Raw genomic sequence first — 21,924 nt, 5'->3', positions numbered from 1 at the left:
TTCCTTCACGTTCTAAACTTTGATTCAGTCAGCTCTCTCAGAGGACTGTGCTGCGATCTAACTGCCCACAGACATCAAAGGCTTAAACCAACCAAATGGCTTCAATCTGGGATCGATTGATTGACCTCTGTATTGATCTACAAGGACCTGGTTGGGCTGCCCAACAGACGAGCTCGCCTCGTGCTCCTGTTTTCCTACCTCAAAGTATGTTGTCACTTTGATAACCAAGTACAAACACCAGAGAGAATTCCCGGCGTTCTACCAAAACAAACATCACACAAAAGAGAGGTTTAGGGTGGAAGGAATCGTGTCGGGGCTCTGTCAGACAATAAGAACAGAAGTTCTTTGTCAATGGACATTGCTCACACCTACGCAGGTACACACACACACACACACACACACACACACACACACACACACACACTCATGCACCACCCTCCAGAAATAAGCAAAATAGACTGCTATTTTACTCTATTTGTTCCCTGCCCCCTACACACTCAGCTCATCCTCTGTGCGACGCAATCCCCTTATCAGCAGCTGGCACACCAATGTGCCTTATGCCAATGGGCCCCACCATGCCAGGGGTGGCAGAACCCATGCCAGTATCTCAAGCGCTCTTCCCCTCCCCCCCATACGAGCCTCCTTCCCCAGACAAACACAAGTGCTTGTCAGTGACTGCACTCCACATAAGAAGTGAGCGGTCCTATATATAGAACCTGAGAATTAGGTTTGAGGTGCCCTTCTCCATGCCTGGTTCTGGAGTACACAATGCACCTTTCTCCTTACCACCCCGTCATCCCCTCGTTACAGCCTCGTTACGTGAGCCTCATCCCCTGAAGAGGGCGGGGGAAGAGAGAGAGGGACTCTCTCCCAGTCTCATTTCACGCTACCTTTTGCTCCGTCGTTCCTCGGGTTCCGCCCAGTTCTCCCGAGCCCCCGTCTAAGCCGTTCCACTCCAGCTCTCCTGGCTTGCTTCCCAAGCCAGCGGATAGAACCCTGGCCCCGCTGAATCCACCGTCACGGCTATCAACTCTGCCGTCCCCGCTGACTGACTGAGTGCACTACATCCCACTATCAATGGCCTGTATCTGCTCCACTGCCCACTCCCTAGTGTGGACTGTGCGGGCAGTTGAGCACACAAGTCCCCATCCAACCCGCAGTCAGAACCTTATCCTCAGAAAGGGCCGATTAGTCCCAATCTGAACCAACCTAAAGGGGATTAAATACTACAATCCAACACAAATACAGAGACTTTATAAATGATTCATGAGCTTCTACCCTTTTTTTTTTGATGATGAATATTTCATACATTTAAGCCCAGCCATCCACATCAGTTTCTGTCAGGCCTTTTCTTTTAGCTGAGATGACAGAGAGTCAGTCCCCTGTGTATAAGGAACTGGGCATTAATCGCTATTGAAAGCGTTACATGTATCTGAGCGGCTGAGGTTTTTATCAGTGAGGCTGTAGGCTAGGCTAGCGTTAGCCTAGCGTTAGCCTAGCGCAAGCCCTAGCACGCTGTCTGTCTGCCTACTGGGCCTGAACTGATCCCCTTCCATCCACACGCCTCAGCACTATGTAACCTGATCCTAATTGGTCTGATGTAGGCATTATTGCAGCGGCGTGTGTGGTGTTCTACTACTTATGGTAGATTTACACCTGCTGACTGCAAAACACCTAGCTACCTCCAAAATGGGCAATCTGACAGAAATATATGCAAGTCTGTCAATGTATTTTTATGTGATAGAAGTTCGTAGAACTGTTACAGCAGAACAGATAATACCTCGTACCCCCTGCACATCGACCCAGTACTGGTACCCTGTGTACAGTGTATATCGCCAGGTTATCGTTACTCACTGTGTATTTATTATTATTGTTGTTTTTATTATTACGTGTTATTACTTTTCTATTATCTATACATTTTCTCTCTCTCTCTCTCTCTCTGCATTGTTGGGAAGGCCCGTAAGTAAGCATTTCACTGTTGTTTACAAAGCATGTGACGAATAACATTTGATTTGATAATACCCTTTCCGCATGATCACGTTTAAATGAAAATAGGATGTAAACATACATTCTGCAATATGAACAACTCTTCAATGATCATTTCAGTTAGTGACATAGGCCCATTTGATTTTTGAATAATGCAGTTTTGAAATGCCTCATGAGCTGAGAACAACTGTCTAACCTCATTATAACACAATATGAGGTTGTTTTACTCCCAAGGTTTGTCGACAATGTCTTTGTTAATGAACAACACCAAGTAGTATTGATTTTTATCATGCATTTGGGGCTCCAAAAATAGGTTCACCTCAGACCATTACAGCATTGAGTATTCACAATGTTCTCGCACAGTGAAGAGCAGGAAGCTACTAAAGATCATGTGATTGTCAGTATCATCATATAGCCTACACCCTTCAGTGGCATACACTACCGTTCAAAAGGTTTGAGGTCACTTAGAAATGTCCTTGTTTTTGAAAGAAAAGCTCATTTTTTTGGTCCATTTAAAATAACATAAAATTGATCAGAAATACAGTGTTATTAATGTTGTAAATGACTATTGTAGCTGGAAACAACAGATTTTTAATGGAATATCTACATAAGCGTACAGAGGCCCATTATCAGCAACCAACACTCCTGTGTTCCAATGGCACATTGTGTTAGCTAATCCAAGTTTATCATTTTAAAAGGCTAATTGATCATTATAAAACCCTTTTGCAATTATGTTAGCACAGCTGAAAACAGTTGTCCTGATTAAAGAAGCAATAAAACTGGCCTTCTTTAGACTAGTTGAGTGTCTGGAGCATCAGCATTTGTGGGTTCGATTACAGGCTCAAAATGTCCAGAAACAAAGAACTTTCTTCTGAAACTCATCAGTCTATTTTTGTCCTGAGCATTTTTGTCCAGCATCCCGCAGTCGCCTCTTCGCTGTTGCCGTTAAGACTGGTGTTTTGCCGGTACTATTTAATGAAGCTGCCAGTTGAGGACTTGTGAGGCGTCTGTTTCTCAAACTAGACACTTTAATGTACTTGTCCTCTTGCTCAGTTGTGCATCGGGGCCACTCCTCTTTCTATTCTGGTTAGAGCTGATTTGCGCTGTTCTGTTCTCTCGCTGGCTGCACTCTGTCTCACTGGCAGTCTCTTTGGCTTCCGCTCCTGACAGTTCAGCTTGGCTTGAAATGATGTAAACATAAGCCATTAATGCTCATATAAAGCAGACGAGGAACAAAATGTTGATCGTCGTAATTCGTACACAGGTGTATTAGGCCTACCTGCATTCTTGTTCTTCAGTTCCTCCACCTGGCTCTCACTGGCTGTCAGTCTGGCCTCCAAGGCCGTATTGTCTGTCTTCAGTTCGTCTACTTCTTTCGTAGTGATTCTCTGCTCCACTGTAAGGCTCTCACTGGCTGTCAGTCTGGCCTCCGTGTTCCTCAGCTTCTCTCTCTGCTCCACCACCATGTCTCTCAGCTCATTCACCTCATTCCAGATGTCAGGTGTGGTTGTGTGTTCGTCGGTCGCACCCACGGCCTCCGTCCCTCGGCTCTCCATCAGAACTTCGCTCAGTCTGCTCTCTCTCCCTGCGCCGTGACCCTGTTGAGCTTTGTCTCTGTCCCCTCCACTCTCTCCCTGAGACCATGCCACAGACAGACAGAAGAACAGCAAACCCTAACAGAGTTACAGCACCCCTCAGTCTGAAACGATGCCTTTTAAGATACAATTTGGCTTATGCGGGTCAGCTCCCCTTATACATACACATTTTAGTTAGAACCACGTCACATCGATGCAAATGTTGCTACTAAAGTCTAGGACATTTGATAACGTACGCGTTTGCCTTGTAAGACGTAAGAAGTCAGCAACTGTTGTTTAGTAAATTATCCCCCAATGCCTCGTCAGGTTGAAACCATGTTGTTTCTCTTGTTGTCATTCCTTTTGTCAGTGACTTTTGCTTCGCTTAGGGAGATACTGCACATGCATCCTCTGTTATTAAGGAAAACTTTGATGATGAAGAAGTGTGTCTAGATTGTACCGGAGTATTTTTCCCTCCTGTCTCTCGGAGCTCAGCTGCGTTCTCCTTTTGTGTTCTTTCATGCTGTTTGTTCGCGGCTATGCTGTCAACTAGCGCCGCGACAGTTTGATTATTCTCTTTTGTTGCAACTTCTCATTGCACCGACAACTTCCTACTTCCCACTGTTGAACAATCAAGGCACCGCTGTTTCCTTTGAATTCATAATTACATATTTATTTGATATTTTACAATGCAAACCGAATTAATACCGGCTCATGTTTTATTGCAAAAAAATCCTTGATTTGGTCATGTAATTGATTCGTTGTAGGCTATTTTGAGTGTAGTTATTCACGCTCGGATTCACCGCACTAGCAACAAGATACAGTATTGCCAGGCGTTCCACATTCAAAACAATCCACTGACCTGACGCATCCCCCTGACAGTGGAAGGATATGGATAGACGGGGCTCTCACCATGGCAACCAAGGTTTGGCTCCCAGCCTTTCCTCTGAGATGACCTTCATTTAAAATGTTCCCCGACTCCTCATAGAATCCCCCCTTGCTTTCTATCCTCTGGCATGTCTGTTCATGTACAATACAGTATGATCTACTTGTCTGGATTTCTAATAGACGGACCGGATACAAGCGATCATTTCTGATGGTTTCTTTGATTCAGTTAGTGATTTTAGCGTCTGACAGTCGGTCATTGGCGGCAACAAATGATTTATATCAAAATTCGTATCAGTATCCGTAGCTAGCCTGTTTCCTCATCACTTCAGTTCCAGTATTCCCATTGTTAAAAATCCTTTGTCACACAGTACATGAGCCCAATGATGGAACATGGTGATCATGTATAGAGGATGTCAGTCTAATGAGGGTTTCAGAGCAAGCCTGCTGCCTTGAGCATGTGGCGATGCTGTTGCTGTTCACCCGAGCGCTGGATTGATTTATGCTAATACCCGTTGGCCCAGTGTCTCACCCAGTGTCCCTGGTGATTGCCTGCGGTCAGAGCGTGTGTGTGTGGTGCCCTTGTTAAATTGTGTCACACACTCCGCTTGATGCCGTCTCCACCCACCTTGGTGTCGAGCATGTCACTGGAAAACCAGCCTGGTGTCCCCAGAGGACAGGGGAAATAGTGGCGCTCAGCATTGGATTGTAGTCGAGTGTGTCGCCCCGCCTGCCCAAATTGACTAGGTTATCCGTCTTTCCATGTTTGATTAGTTTTGTGGATGACATAAAAGGATATTTTGTTTAGCATGTTTGGTCAGAGACTATGAATGGTATATGGATATTCAGTAAGCCTAAAGCTGTTGCATCGCTTGGTGTAGCATATATATCTCTACGTTTACATGAAGATATATATCTCTCAAACCCCCTACACATCCAGCCATTGTCATGGTACGTGATTTGTGCCGGCCGGCCTCTCTCTACCCAGCATGCATTTCAAAGCGCCCCAATAAAGCCTTACCAATCTGTCCCACTTCGTCTGGCCAAGACACCCCCAATTTGGCTTTGACGAGCTCGTAAATCTGGTGCCCCAAAGCCAGGGCAGCGTGTGGCTAGTACCACCCAATGTTAGAGGGAGGATGGAGGGAGTCTGTAAAAAGCTGATCAGATGGCTTTATTGGAGAAGACGGAGGTCCGGCTGTGTTATTGGCCTGATTTACACACGTTCCCCTGGGTGTCGTCCTCTCCTCTCCCCACCTTCCTACTCATGATCATCCCACACTGTCTGCCCCTCCTTTGTTTAAGCACAGCCAAGCAGTGGGGTGTGTGTGTTGGGCAGGCGGGCGGTCCACCTAAATCCATGGTGAATACCCTCCGTTTACCTGTTGTATATTTTAGTCGGCTTAAGATAATTCAGATAGATTTAGATGACGTTAGGCCTTATCCAATGCAGCTGTTGCTCTTCCTGTAACCGGGCTTCTTACTTTTAGCTCAGGACATTCGCATTGAAATGTATGTTTATACAAAGGGCTTGATTGATGCTAAGTAGCTACCATCAATTAGCAATATTATGACACGACTGCTACAGTTGTATCATCATATGTGACTACAGTCTTTTGTGGTTACAGTATTTTGTCACTTAGATAACATTTCTCATGTCTGCCCATATGGAATGTTTAGGAAGGGATGTACTGTATGAAATCAGCTTGCGAGGTTCTTCGAACTCGAGAGCTTCTTTTGACACGCAGTCATCCCACCATCTCTCTGCTCACAATCCCAGTCTTTGTTTAAAATCAAAGTGAAGAAGGTCATTGAGGGTCCAATAGCCCTACAGTATATTGCTCACAATCAGTTTAAAGTGGCAATATTTAGCCAAATTCACGTAGAAATGTTTTGTTAAAGATCTGTCATTCTCATTGAAAGCAAGTCTAAGAAGCGGTAGATCTGTTATATGTGCACTATTTCTATGCTTTCCGTTCTTAAGTTTAGTTTTTGCGTCTTTTACTTTCGGTTTTGTACATCAGCTGAAAATACAATATTTTTGCTAAATGAAAATATATTTCACAGCGGTTTAGATGGCACAATGATTCTCTACACTATACTATAAGCTATACAATATTGCTTATTGTTTCACATAAACTGAAATTAGGCAAACTATTAGAATTTTAGCAACCAGGAAATGGTGGAGAAATGTCTGCATATTGCACCTTTAAGCATATTCTGTGAATCTTAACCCGAGACCATAATACACTTGGGTCCCTTAAGAAATATATTTAATTCTCCATCTCCATTTTAATATGTTGTATTATAATATCTTATCTCAATGCTGTTCGCCTTAAACAGACTTCATTTCTCCAAACATTTGATCAGATCTGAATTAGAATGTGTTTTTTTCTAACACTGTTAGCTAGTGGGGACCATCTATGAGTTGGATTCCGTTCATTTATTCACCTCATCATCATCCTTGTCACGTGGAGGATAGTAAGTAACAGGCCCGTCTGTATTCATTATTGCACACTGTAGTAAAACATTTTGCAATGGAAAACGAAAATTAGGGTTTCTTATTGGACAAGTTCAGTTAGTCCCTCCCGGTTTTCAGTATTTTTTTTCTTCTTCTGTTTGCTGCCTAATAAATACAGCCCATGGGTAGATGGGACCGATGAATATGGATCACTCTGGTCTCTCTCGTCCCTCCTTATTTTTGAGTCACCTAGGGCAGCAAGGTGGGGGACGGGGGGAGTGTGAGGCACATGGGCAGAAAATAGTTGTATTTTGTAGTTTATTTGTAAATAGCAACATTCAAATCTCAAGGTAGTCGAATATATTTTTTTGTTCAAATAAAAACAACTATTTTCTTTGATTTTCAAATACAGGTCTCAGAAAACCAAGTCATATTTGAAAGTATTTTGAATACCTCTCAGAAAACCAAGTCATATTTGAAAGTATTTTGAATACCTCTCAGAAAACCAAGTCATATTTGAAAGTATTTTGAATACCTCTCAGAAAACCATGTAATATTTGAAGGTATTTTGAATACCTCTCAGAAAACCATATAATATTTGAAGGTATTTTGAATACCTCTCAGAAAACCATATAATATTTGAAGGTATTTTGAATACCTCTCAGAAAACCATATAATATTTGAAGGTATTTTGAATACCTCTCAGAAAACCATATAATATTTGAAGGTATTTGAAAATATGCAAGTTATTTGAAAAAAAAAAAAAGTGATGACTGCCAAATATTTGATGAAAAGCCAAAAACTACAACAGTTAGTTGAATTATTAGTTAATATATATGATCATTAGCACATGGTTTGGAGGGCTCTTGGATATTCATCTTAATATTGCCTATAGCCTATAATTAAATGAAGGACATGGATTCACTTCAACATTAGAGTACAGTGCATTTGGAAAGTATTCAGACCCCTTCCCTTTTCCACATGTTGTTATGTTCCAGCCTTATTCTATAATGGATTAAATAAATAAAAAATCCTCATCAATCTACACACAATACCCCATAATGACAAATTAGTTGCTTTCTCTGATATGTGTCCGGTTTTAAAAGGTAGTTACTTTCTGAATTCTGTATTCACAAAGTTTTGAAAAGTAGTCACTTTCCAAGATCTGTATTCAAATAGTTTAGAAAAGTAATGATTTTTTGTGGATCTGTATTCAATTAATCTGAACAAAAATATAAACGCAACATGCAACAATTTCAAAAGATTTTACTGAGTTAAAAGTTCATACAAGGAAAGTCAATTGAAATAAATAAATGAGGCCATAATCTAGGGATTTCACATGACTGGGAATACAGATATGCATCCCAAACATGCTCAATGGGTGACATGTCAGAGTATGCAGACCATGCATGAACTTGAACATTTTCAGCTTCCTGGAATTTTGCACAGATCGTTGCGACATGGGGCCATGCATTATCATGCTGAAACATGAGGTGAAGGCGGCGGATGAATGGCCAAATAATATCAAATAATGGGCCTCAGGATCTCGTGATAGTATATCTGTGCATTCAAATTGCCATCGATAAAATGCAATTGTGTTCGTTGTCCGTAGCTTATGCCTGCCCATACCATAATCCCACCACCACTATGGGGCACTCTGTTCACAGTGTTAACATCAGCAAATCGCTCACCCATATGACAGTTGTGAGGCTGGTTGGACGTACTGACAATTTTATTTAAATAAGCGTTGGAGGCGGCTTATGGTAGAGAAATGAACATTAAATTCTCTGGCAACAGCTCTGGGGACATTCCTGCAGTCAGCATGCCAATTGCACACTTCCTCAAAACTTGAGACATCTGTAGCATTGTGTTGTGTGACACAACTGCAAATTGTAAAGTAAAAAAAAAAAAATGTCCCCAGCACAAGGTGCACATTTTAACGATCATGCTGTTTAATCAGCTTCTTGATATGCCACACCTGTCAGATGGATGGATTATCTTGGCAAAGGAGAAATGCTCACTAATAGGGATGTAAACAAATGTGCTAACAATTGTTTTGTTTTTTTGTGTGTATGGAACATTTCTGGGATCTTTTCTTTCAGCTCATGAAACATGGGACCAACACTTTACATGTTGCGTTTATGTTTTTGTTCAGTGTAGTTTCTGACATTCTAGTGTGCATTATTTCTCTGTAATGCACGGAAATAACTAATGGCTATGAAGTTCATTCTTTCATGTTTGAGCAGCTTGGGTACCAGCCTTTTTATCTGACATTCCACTCTTTGCCACTGCTGTCATTTGTCAAAGGATAGCTATGAGGGATTTGATGAGGTGGTGGGGTGGGTGGGGGGGTTAACTGGTGTTTGGTTATGCCGGCTCTTTTCGGTAATAGTCCAATATGCAAGCTGTTCAGATTTACAGCTACTAACTTGAACGTGAAATTGAATTATGTTAATCTTTGTTTTTGCTTTCTTGTTTGAGCTCATGAAAAACGTACATTCAAGTTAGTGTCTGCATTTTTTTCAATAAAGGTTCCAACATACATGCTGTTCAGATTTACAACAGCTAACTTCAATTTGACATTTTAATCATGTGAATCTTTGTTCTGGCTTTCTTGCTTGAGTTCATTAAAACATACACAAACTCTAGTTTATGTATCTAAAATATATATAGAGAAAAAAGTCTGCCTTTATATACATTTTACAGGTATTATATTTTGTTTGTTTCATACTCTAGACCTACATCCTGTTCACGTAAAAGTTATTGGGTGGTATCAATAAAGTTTATTCATTTCCACTGTATGAACCTCTCCACCCACCTTCTCTCTCTTCGGTCCTGTTCACCAGGTATGGCGTGGTACCATAGCCAGGATGCGTTACCGGCGCATGCGTGCCGCCGTCATCATTCTACGGGCCTACCGGCGCTTCAAAGTCAAGTCTTACATCAAAGACGTCAACCGCAAATTCAAAAATGTGCGCTCCATGAAGGACCACGGCAAGCACGTCAAGTGGCCCACGCCGCCCAAAGTCTTGAGGAGGTTTGAAGAGGCGCTGCGGAGCTTCTACAACAGGTTAACAAACAGCACACACACACACACACAAGGTTGTAATATGACTTGTCTCACCTCTGTTCAGACAGAACATCAACCCTTGAACGCAATGCACTGTAAGCCCTTCCATCAGTATATCATCAGTGTGGTAAGAATTCTGTGGAGTGCCATAACCAGGGGTGCTGATTTAAACTCCAACCGGTTTCCTTTGAAGGTGCATACCCATGTTTCCTCCAGCCTCAGCTCTGTGGTGGACATTGATTTTCCCCCATCAAAGCCTCATTCAATACTTTCATCCGGAGAAAGTGAAATTCCACACGTAAATCCCCGAAAGTACAGTTTCAAGGCAGGATGTTTCTTGTCAGAGAGAGTGCAGCCCCCCAAGAATATCATCACGTCAGAAATAGCCCATCCTGTTGTCAAGGCTATAGATTCTACTGTATCAGAGTCGATATCTTGGCTCCATGGCTATTCCTGTGGGTGTTTCCATGCTGCTTTAGGTGGTGGGCGTGGATGCTGATCAAAGACATGACTCCAGAGGAGAAGCTGCGGATCAGAGCCAAGGGTGCCACCCTGGAGGCCCTCAAGGACCAGAGACCCGACCTGGGGCTGCAGAGGACCTGGGAGGGCAACTACCTGGTAAGTTGAACTGGCTGGGGGGGGGGGGGTTCTGACACTAGTTCTGATGTGTGTGATTTTAATTTTTTATTTGAATGTAGTTGTAAATGTGTGTGTGCGCCGTGTGTATACGTGCATTGTTGGAACTAAAATACAATGGAAAGAGGTTTGTCTTTGTAGAGTTGATCTTCATGACAGTCTTTGTCTGTGTGTCTCTGTCTGCCTGCCTGCCTGCCTGCCTGTCTTTCTGTCTGCCTGCCTGCCTGTCTGCCTGTCTGTCTGTGTGTTCAGAAACGAGACAGTCCTGACACAGCGTCCTCCTTCACCTTGGTGTCCAGTGAGCTGCAGCGTAAGGACAAGTTCATGAGAGTTCTCTTCTCCTGCAACGTGCGCAAGGTACATAGATGCAGATGCGAACCCGCACCCACACACACACAATAGAGATTCCGATCACATCTCACACACACACACACACACACACACACACACACACACACACACACACACACACACACACACACACACACACACACACTCTCCTAACTGTCTCTGAGTTTAGCCAACTCCCAGTGCTGTGTGTCTCCTGTGGGGGCAACTGATGAGGACCTTTGTGTTTCTCAGATCAACCGTTTCCACAAGGCAGAGGACCGAGCCGTCCTCATCACAGACCGCCACCTGTACAAGATGGACCCCCTGAAGCAGTACAAACCCATGAAGAGCATCCCCCTCTACAACGTAGGATCATCTCCCCTGTGTTCTTAATGTGGTGGATTTGATGGGGATCTTACTAGCTGCTGCTCCAAACAGCATAATGGATCTCTCTAAATTATTGTCAATTGATAATTAATAACAGCACGGTTTGAGGAGGAGGAGAAAATTGAACGCTATGTTGAGATAATGGAATAATTGTCTTTCCCATGTCCTGGTAGACTTCCATTGAAAAAAGGTTAGATGGGATGTAGTTTCGTTTTAAATCGTCTCTTATTATGCTATATACGGAGAATGTTATTTGCAGCTAAGGCAACAGCGTTTAAATGTGCAACTCTCCCAATCCTTTCTCCCTGCTGCATTCATGTTATGTTAAAAACATTCTCACTGATTGGTGGACTATGAGGCACACAAAGACTATGAGCCTTGTTTCCATGGTGAGAATCCTCATGGTTGTTTTTTTAGATTCACAGCAGTGCGTCCCTGCTTTTACCCAAAACACCCTGGCTTTTTATCAGAACTCTGTTTATGTAACCTACACCCGCATTTAAACCTCTGTCCTCGTTCCATGGACGAGTCAAAGTGCGCGGCAAAGTATAATCTCTGGTATTACAGTACAGGCAGATACTAACAGTGTGTGTTTGGGGGGGGGGGGGGGGGGGGGGATAGAAAGGTATAAAAAGGTAATCCGTCTGACCAGATATTCCCTCCATGTGCTGTTGTCATGAGTGAGGAAATGAGCTGAGGTGACCGATAGCAACTATGACAAGGAACCACGGTGTTCAATCTGGAGAAACTGTCAGGAAAGAATTATAGGATGGACACCCCGGTCTTATCGCTGCATCTGTAATGGAAAAGCAGGGCTAGGAGGAGAATGGGGTTTTGCTGAAGGGCTATCGGCTATTGTTTACACACACACACACACACACACACACACACACACACACACACACACACACACACACACACGCACGAGATCCTGGAGAGAGAAAGTGTGTGTGCTGGACACAGGCTGAAGCTTCAGTATTGTTAAATGGAACAGACTGGGAGACATAAGAAGACTACTCGGAGAGGTAGAAAATGACGGTACCCACAATACTTACAGTATAGAACATTGTGTACAGCTACAGTACAGTACCAGTCTGCGTTTGAGCCAATCAGTTGTGTTGTGACAAGATATGGGTGGTATACAGAAGATTTGGTAAAAGAACAAGTCCATATTATGGCAAGAACAGCTCAAATAAGCAAAGCGAAATGACAGTCAATCGTTACTTTAAGACATGAAGGTCAGTCAATCCGGAAAGTTTCTTCAAGTGCGGTCGCACATACTGTGTGTATGACGAAATACTCCATTATTCTGAATGTCATCTATAGGAGCTAGAGAGCTGGTCAAGGTGAGAGAGTAGGTTGGAATGGAGACGTATGGTTGCTAGGGGAGCCAGCGAGGCATGACGAGGAACCGTCGATTACTTGAAGGTCAGATGGAGGGGGAAGGCCTGTAGATTAGCGAGCTAGCTGGGTTGCTGCCACGCTAAATCTTGGCTGCCCTTGTGTTTATTTCCTGCCCCTGCAGGAACCAGAGGCAATTTGTGCATCCCAAATGGCACCCTATTCCCTGTAGTCCATCGGGCTCTGGACGAAAGTAGTCCGCCATGTGGGGAATAGGGTGCGACTTGAGACGCATCCACTAGGAGATGGATAGTTCCCCATACGTCCATGCTACTGAGGAGTCATGGCTGTCTACCTCCGATTTATGGGTCAATTAACCACCACCTTGCGGTGCATACAGCGATCGTTAGTGTGTTAACTGTTGTGCCGTTGTAAAAAAAAAAAAACTAAGTCGTAAAAATAAAACAAATATCCGTTGTACATCCCTCTCTACCTCCCTCCATCCCTCTTCTTCCCAACACATTCCCTTTGCTTCCTGCCATCTTCCTCCCTCTCCCTCTCCGGCCGTTGCTCTCTCCCTCCGCCGTTGTCATGCCAACTTCCCAGGAGACGGGGTTGTCATGACGACCGTGCGGGAGGGCAGATCAGCTGATGTCTGGTGTCGTTCAGGCATGTGCACAAATCGCCTGGCTGCTACATGTGCTCCGCTTTCCAATAGAGGTTATTTGTCTTTCCTCTCACTCTCTTTCACTATCTTTCCATCTCTCCAAACATGCATTGTTTCCCCAGTGTTTCCCCTAGGATTTTTTTCATCAGCGGTGGCAAAGTTCGCATGGGTGGGGGGAGAGTGGTCTCCGACCTCTTGGTCACATAGACAAAATGTTGCTGTTTTAAACAAATTTCCTGCAATTTTACACATTTTGCCATGGCTTATACATGTTTTTAGGTTATCTCCAACATTGAGTGACTCCAACATTATAACTAAATCAATGGTTTCCTCATGCCATAAAATTTTTTTATTTTTTTATTCTCCCTGACTGTCTAGTTTTTATTTTGGTGGTTGTTAGTTTTCAAAGATGATCTTATCAATACACTGAGTGTACAAAACATTAAGAACACCTTGATAATATTGAGTTGCACCCCCCCAATGCTTCCCACAGTTGTCATTTTGGCTGCATGAACTTTGGGTGGTGGACCAAACTGTTGAGCGTGAAAAACCCAGCAGCATTGCAGTTCTGTCACCTGGCACCTACTACCATACCCCAGTCAAAGGCACTTAAATCTTTTGTCTTGCCCATTCACCCTGTTTGAAGTGGATTTACCAGTGACATCAATAAGGGATCATGCCTCAGGACTACCTGGGCTGATGACTCCTTGCTGTCCCCAGTCCACCTGGTCGTGCTGCTGCTCCAGATTCAACTGTTCTCCCTGCGGCTATGGAACCCTGACCTGTTCACCGGACGTGCTACCTTGTTCCGGACCTGCTTTTTTCTAGTCAGTTGTACATCTGAATGCATTCAACTGAAATGTGTCTTCCACATTTAACCCAACCCCTCTGAATCAGAGAGGGGGGCTTCCCTAATCAACATCCACTTCTTCAGAGCCCGCGGAACAGTGGGTTAATTGCCTTGCTCGGGCAGAACGGCCTTACCTTGCCAGCTCGGGGATTCGATTCAGCAATCTTTCGGTTACTGGCCCAACACTCTAACCACTAGGTTACCTGCTACCCACCGACATGACATTTACAAAATCAAACAACATCTTGAATAAAAAATCAACAACAGCATTCTCAATAAAAAAGTGGTCAGGACTGTTTTGCTAGCAGAGACTGGAATATGTTCCGGGATTCTTCCGATGGCATTCAGGAGTACACCACATCAGTCAATGGCTTCATCAATAAGTGCATCCAGAATAAGTGCATCTACTCCAACCAGAAGCCATGGTTTACAGGCAACATCCGCACTGAGCTAAAAGCTAGAGCTGACGCTTTCAAGGAGCGGGACTCTAACCCGGAAGCTTATAAGAAATCCCGCTATGCCCTCCGACGAACCATCAAACTGGCAAAGTGTCAATACAGGACTAAGATCGAATCGTACTACAACGGCTCCGACGCTCGTCGGATGTGGCAGGGCTTGCAAACCATTACAGATGACAAAGGGAAGCACAGCCAAGAGCTGCCCAGTGACATGAGCCTACCAGATGAGCTAAACTACTTCTATGCTCGCTTCGAGGCAAATAACCCTGAAACATGCATGAGAGCACCAGCTGTTTCCGGACGACTGTGTGATCACGCTCTCCGCAGCCGATGTGAGTAAGACCTTTAAGCAGGTCAACCTTCACAGGGCCAGGCGGATTACCAGGACTTGTACTGCGAGCATGCGCTGACCAACTGGCAAGTGTCTTCACTGACATTTTCAACCTCTCCTTGTCCGAGTCTGTAATACCAGCATGTTTTAAACATGTTGTGCCCAAGAACACTAAGGTAAGCTGCCTAAATGACTACCGACCATAGCACTCATGTCTGTAGCCATGAAGTGATTTGAAAAGCTGGTCATGTCTCACATCAACACAATTATCCCAGAAACCTGAGACCCACTCCAATTTGCATACCGCCCTAACAGATCCACAGATGATGCGATCTCTATTGCACTCTACACTGCCCTTTCCCACCTGGACAAAAGGAACACCTATGTGAGAATGCTATTCATTGACTACAGCTCAGCGTTCAACACCATAGTGCCCTCCAAGCTCATCAATAAGCTAAGGACCCTGGGACTAAACACCTCCCTCTGCAACTGGATCCTGGACTTCCTGACGTGCCGCCCCCAGGCAGTAAGGGTAGGTAACAACACATCCGCCACACTGATCCTCAACACAGGTACCCCTTAGGGGTGTGTGCTCAGTCCCCTCCTGTACTCCCAGTTCACTCATGACTGCATGGCCATGCACAACTCTAATACCATCATTGAGTTTTCCTGATGACACAACAGCCTAATCACCAACAACAACAAGACAGCCTATAGGGAGGAGGTCAGAGACATGGCCGTGTGGTGCCAGGACAACAACCTCTCCCTTAACGTGATCAAGACAAAGGAGATGATTGTGGACTACAGAAAAAGGAGGACTGAGCACGCCCCCATTCTCATCAACGGGGCTGTAGTGGAGCAGATTGAGAGCTTCACGTTCCTTGGTGTCCACATTACCAACAAACTAACATGGTCCAAGCACACCAAGACAGTCGAGAAGAGGGCAAAACAAAACCTCCTCAGGAGACTGAAAAAGTATGTCATGGGTCCTCAGGTCTTCAAAAGGTTTTACAGCTTCACCATCGAGAGCATCCTGACTGGTTGTGTACGGCCCAGTACATCACTGGGGCCAAGCTTCCTGCTATCCAGGACCTGTCAGGGGAAGATCCTAAAAATGATCAGACTCCAGCCACCCTAGTCATAGACTGTTCTCTCTGCTACCATGTACCGGAGCGCCAAGTCTAGGTCCAAGATGCTTCTAAACAACTTCTACCCCCAAGCCATAAGACTCCTGAACATCTTTTATTTATTTTTCTTATTTTTTAAACCGCATTGTTGGTTAGGGGCTTGTAAGTAAGCATTTCACTGTTGAATACGGCGCATGTGACTAATAATATTTGATTTGATTTCGATGAAAGAAGCCGAATCGAAAAACGCCAGTCTGACTGTTTCATTATCCCAACTAATTAAAAAGAAATGAGGCTCGTTCCAATCAATTGACCTGTTCATTTAAATATAAATGTAACCTGTTCCTCTTAATATGCTGTCACGAACACTAGCATATGGTGTTGGGAGTATACCTGTTGAAATCGTTTCTAACCCCTGGGCTCATTTCACGTTCAGTTATTTCGGCTAGCTATTGGTGAAGCAGCTAGCTATTGGTTGTTTACCCCTTGATGCATGTTGCCATGGTGGCGCTGTCACATTTCCTTCATCTGATGGAGATGGTATAATTATTATTTTGTCCCAGTATGATGTTGGGCTAAAGGGGTAATGTGTAAGACTCTTGCCATAGTCTACTCTACACTGTGCTTAATGGGGCCTGGACTCACAGAGACAGGGTGAAGGAGTGAAAAGGGGAAGGGATAGAAAAAAGAGAGGTAGGGAGGGAAAGAAAGCAAAAAACTATAAGCTATGAGCATTAGACCCTAACCTCTGCTCTGTATTGACCTGTGGGAGAGAGAGAACGAAAGGGGGGGGGGGGGGGGGAGACAGAGACAGAGAAGGAGGGTGTCTAAGAGAGAGGAAATTCGACACACCATGACCTTTAGGCATAGCCCTCATCTTTAAGCGGTGTTTACCTGTGATGCTATTAAATAGAGGTTAGGGCTAGGTCTAACACATTTGGTGGGGTTTTGCAGAGCTCAGTAAAGTCCAACTACACACCTGCAGAATGTTGGCATCTGACCACACTGGCTGGTTCAATGAGCCTCGATCAGTCATTGATTAGTCCTGTGGGATCAAGACCAATAACTGAAAACATTTCTATCTTGAAGAAGATATTTGGCCACATTCTTCTCAGCCTCTCTGAGCAAACACTTTTTAATTTAAAAAAAAAAATTTTTTTTACAAACACAGTTCTGCTCGGTACAGTTCATATTTATTTAACAGTATAATCCACACAGCAAAAATCCATCAACAAAACAAAATATGATTCATTCCAGAGCAAACAAATGCACAATATACAGTCTACTTTTCATTATCTTCATTCAAATTTTCATTCATGTTATGTTCCGTTAAATTAAAAAAATCACACCAGGAACAATAACCCTTGAAGCAGCCAGACGTTACACACAGAACCTTGGGGTTTTACCTGTCTATTGCAGTCTGTGTAGGACAATGTCAGAATAACCCCTGGTCCCTTTCCTTACTAAGCAAATTAGGGGTGATGGATAGCAATTTTGATTCAGTCTGAGAACCGCTAGTGTATTGCTGTGTCCATTGAGCTGCGCTAACTCAAACTTCCCTGGTGTGTGTGTGTGTGTGTGTGTGTGTGTGTGTGCGTACTTACATGTGTGTCCTCTCTCTCTCTGTCCTACCAGGTGACTGGGATCAGTGTGTCCCCTGGTAAGGATCAATTGGTGGTGTTCCACACTAAGGACAGCCGGGACCTGGTGGTTTGTCTAAAGGGCATGATGCCTGCCGGGGACAGCCGCATTGGAGAGCTGGTGGGCACCCTGCTCAGCCACTTCAAAAGGTAACCAGTGGGTGTTTATGTGTGCCGTGCATGTGTCTGCCTTTCTGTCTGTTGGTCGGTCGGTCAGTGGATGAGTCTGTCTGTCTTTCTACTCGTCTTTCTGTTTGTCTTTCTGTCTGTCTGCGTATGTTGGTGACGTGTGTCTGCAGGGAGCCATAGAACTAGTACAGCTATACAGATCCTGTCCTCCGCAGGAGGTTGGTGGCACCTTAATTGGGGAGGACGGGCTCGTGGTAATGGCTGGAGCGGAATCAGTGTAACTAAATCAAATACATGGTTTCCATGCGCTCCGTTCCAGCCGTTAATATGTGCCGTCCTCCCTTCAGCAGCCTCCTGTGCTCTCCTGTAAGCAAAGTCCAGCACCTTCTGTATGGTGCATTCTCTCAGATGTGCAGACAGGAAAGGAGATTGTGGTCCAGGCCAGCTGTCACCCCCCACCTACTGTGTTACTTACTTACTGTCCCTTCGGTCACCCCTGGAAAAACTGCACACGCAGCAGATTTTAACTGCTCTACTGTCCCACCTGATATGGTACTGTACATCTATTATATACCAGGGCTTGACTTTGAACTTGTTTCGACACTTGTCCTTAAGACAAGGAGGACAGATTTGTTTTACTTGTCCAAAAGCTCAAGTCACTTGTCCCCCCCCCCCATTTGTTTTTGTTTTGTTGCAATACTATCTTTTTTTTACCACAGAGAATCAGACAAAAATGTCCGTTACACTCTGCCTGTTGGCTTCTTTGCATATTCAAGGCTGTCTCAAAATACAACACTGCCCCTTTAAGGCTCTCCTGGAGGATGGTTGGCCACCCTAGGTAGCCTATCAAATATTACAACATTACAATTACAAGCAAATACTTTCTCTGTCTTTTATAAAATAATTCCCCCCCAGGGCTGGTAATTAAAGGTGTCCCGTTGTCCGTTGGATGATTCAAAATATGTCTACGGTTCAAAGGTTCTGGGACGACAGATCCAAAATTCATACCGCTGAACATAAAGAAAATTAAAAAGCTAGGAGGCAGATGCAACAGGTCAGACCGTTTATCTTAAAATGTTGCTGAAGTTGTATTTCTTCATATTATAAGATCAACAATGTGCACATGGCTGTAGGCTACGCACTTATGTTCCAAAATGCTATTAGCGACAAAACACCGCTCTCACCGCACGCACGAGCAGGTTCATGTGACAGAGATTCAAATATCCGTTACAAATGAAGAGAGGAGATTTAAAGATGCATCAACTAACTCAGGTTATTAATATGACTAGGATTATGCCTTTTGCTGCTGCACAATCAAATAAAGTTGATTTGAAAACCAATCTTACCTGAAAAATGCTGGTTTCAATGACATATTAAGTGTTTAAGTAATTCCCTCAACATTTGGTCTTATTTTGACTAGGCTACTTTGAAACCAGGTTAGACTTGCTTCATAAAAGGACATCAAATATCCAGGTTTTAAACAAGTATATCTTTAAGTAGTTTCAAAATGCTGACCATCTTTGCTCCGATTCAAGGTGGGTGTTGTGTGGTGCCCGTCAGGCACTGTCCTTCACTCTCCGGTCATCTGACCATTTGATCTGAACCGACCGTGCCTTCAGAACGTCAACCAAATCGAGCCTTTCAGATGTTAATGTTCATTATCCTTCATTATACCTGTCAAACCTGACTGCCGTTTAGCCTATATTTATGTCATTCAAATTTGGCCAATCATTTGGCTCCATTTTCTGGCGCCTTCCTCATGTCAGCATCGGTTTGGACGCGAGGCTGTAGCCAACATGCGTAGCACCTACACATTGACTTGTATATTATTCCAATGCTTGTGATGTCGTGATTTGTGTGATTTTCATTACCTATTTTTTTTACTTTCAGACAACTTAAAACTATATTCTTCTTGTGCGACTATTATTATTATTATTATTATTATTTTACTTGTCCCGGACAAGAGAACGAGCATTAATGTCGTGTTGTTTTTAAGTTGGGCCTTGTATGATAGCTCAGTAATGTATGATAGATGATTGCAGCATGTTTTCCCTGCTGTAGAATACCTACATTATAATTAAGCCAAGGCACTTTATCATATCCTTGCTCTGGTCTGAAACGGGTCTATTTTGTGGGGGGATGTGCCTGAACACGCCTCTGCTCCGATGCTATCATGTCTCATTGCATACGCGCTCTCAGCGAGAGACCGAGAGAGAGAAAGCCCTCTGCCATTGGGTCCCTCTTAATTAGTCTCCATGTGCTTCCTATAGAGGCCCATCTATCACAATGAAACGTGGCCAGAACAAAAGGCCACGCCGAGACATCTCAGTGTGTGTTTCCATGTACACTGAGTACGCCAAACATTAGGAACACCTTCCTAATATTGAGTTGCAGAACAGGACTCTCAGCATGGACTCTACAAGGTGTCGAAAGCGTTCCACAGGGATGCTGGCCCATGTTGACTCCAATGCATAGTTGTGTGAAGTTAGTTGGATGTCCTTTGGGTGGTGAACCATTCTTTTTTTAACCCCTTTTTTTTACCCCTTTTTCTCCCCAATTTCGTGGTATCCAATTGTTAGTAGCACATTATAGCTAAGATCCCTTAGCTATAATGTGTGTATAATGTGGTATCCAATTGTTAGTAGCACATTATAGCTAAGATCCCTTAGCTATAATGTGTGTATAATGTGTGTATAATGTGTGTATAATGTGTTATGTGCCCTACATATCCCTGTAGATGTAACCTTTATCTGTCCTTCAGCGTGATGCACAGCCCACACAATACTGAGCAGAGCGCCATAGCAGCTTACATCACACACAGGGACCCAGTGTCAATGGCTGGCTTATTTAATTCCCCAAATGTACAGCATGTGCAGTGCAGAGTGATAGTGACACTGTGTAAGCCCCACTCCAAATAACACTGGTTCTTTCTCTGTGTAGTTAGTGTATGAGAGTTCCAACTTTCAATATGGGGGCTTATTCCACTGGAGGGGAGGGGCGGGGGCAAAAGGCTACTTTTCAGATTGAGTTCGCGACTTGACGGGTTTGTTCAAGAAACGTCAAAGCTGTCATATTTTACGAGTAGATAGGCGCCCTCTCAGAATGTATCGGGACCAAATCTGTTGAGAGTAAAACAGACGCGCCGAATTCTGCTCCACATGTGAATAAGAATATAACCCTCTTATCGGCTGTGACGCACAACAGTTGTCTAGAAACTTACAAATAGTCCAGCCGCTTCTGCATGAAAACGGATTATATTCCCATGTCCTCACTTCCTCCCTCGCTCTTTTCTTTTCTCATCTCTTTTTCCTTTTTTGTCGTTCCCCTATTTTCATTCCTCTTCTTTGTACCTTCGTCTCTCTCTCTCCCTGTTTCTCTTCCTCTCTCTCTCTCTCTGTTTATCTTCCTCTCTCTCTGTTTCTCTTCCCTCTCTCCCTCTCTCCCTCTCTCTCTCTCTCTCTCTGTTTCTCTTTCCTCTCTGTTTCTCTTCCCTCTCCCTCTGTATTCTCTCTCTCTCGCTCTCTTCCCTCTCTCTCTTTGTTTCTCCTCTCTCTCTCTCTCTGTTTCTCTTCCTCTCTTTGTTTCTCTTCCCTCTCTCGCTCTCTCTTCCTCTCTCTCTTGTCTCTCTCCCTCTGTTTCTCTTCCCTCTCTCTCTCTCTCTCTCTCTCTGTTTCTCTTCCTCCATCTGTTTCTCTTCCTCTATCTGTTTCTCTTCCTCTCTCTCACTCTGTCATTCTCTTACCCCCCTCCATCTCTCCTGCACCTCCCTTTCCCCCATCCCTCCCTCTCCTCCTTCCCTCCCTACCCCTCTCCCTCCAACTCAGAAGAGGAGAGATTAAATATTTAAGGTGATGAGTTGCTCTGCTCTGCTCTCTCTCTCCTATATTTAGCCCAGACCTATGTTCTATTGACATGCACCCCACTGTAGCACAACACACCACAACACTTAACACACAACTCATTAGTAGAATCAGGTGTGTTACTGCAGGGCTGGATCAAAAGCCTGCATGCATACCCAGTACGTTTTTATATTTGCGTTTGAGTCATTCAGC

General features: G+C 44.0%; 1 protein-coding gene across 2 annotated transcripts in view; it reads left to right on the top strand.

Annotated features, from left to right (window-relative positions):
• The window catches only part of myo1d (myosin 1D), a 123,957-nt gene that overhangs the window by 80,696 nt on the left and 21,337 nt on the right, over window positions 1-21,924 (top strand). For both annotated transcript variants that reach the window (XR_005036457.1, XM_036946371.1), the window contains exons 17-21: window positions 9,753-9,976; window positions 10,456-10,594; window positions 10,865-10,969; window positions 11,195-11,308; window positions 17,739-17,893. Coding sequence is in view for 1 of the 2 variants with exons in the window: in XM_036946371.1 (XP_036802266.1) it covers window positions 9,753-9,976; window positions 10,456-10,594; window positions 10,865-10,969; window positions 11,195-11,308; window positions 17,739-17,893 (737 nt within the window). In the remaining variant the exon portion in view is untranslated. The remainder of the gene's footprint in view (window positions 1-9,752; window positions 9,977-10,455; window positions 10,595-10,864; window positions 10,970-11,194; window positions 11,309-17,738; window positions 17,894-21,924) is intronic.

Source organism: Oncorhynchus mykiss, chromosome 16 (assembly GCF_013265735.2).
Source record: "Oncorhynchus mykiss isolate Arlee chromosome 16, USDA_OmykA_1.1, whole genome shotgun sequence".
Taxonomy (NCBI): domain Eukaryota; kingdom Metazoa; phylum Chordata; class Actinopteri; order Salmoniformes; family Salmonidae; genus Oncorhynchus; species Oncorhynchus mykiss.
The sequence above is the reverse complement of the archived record's forward strand: the minus strand, read 5'-3'. Positions and strand labels throughout refer to the sequence as shown.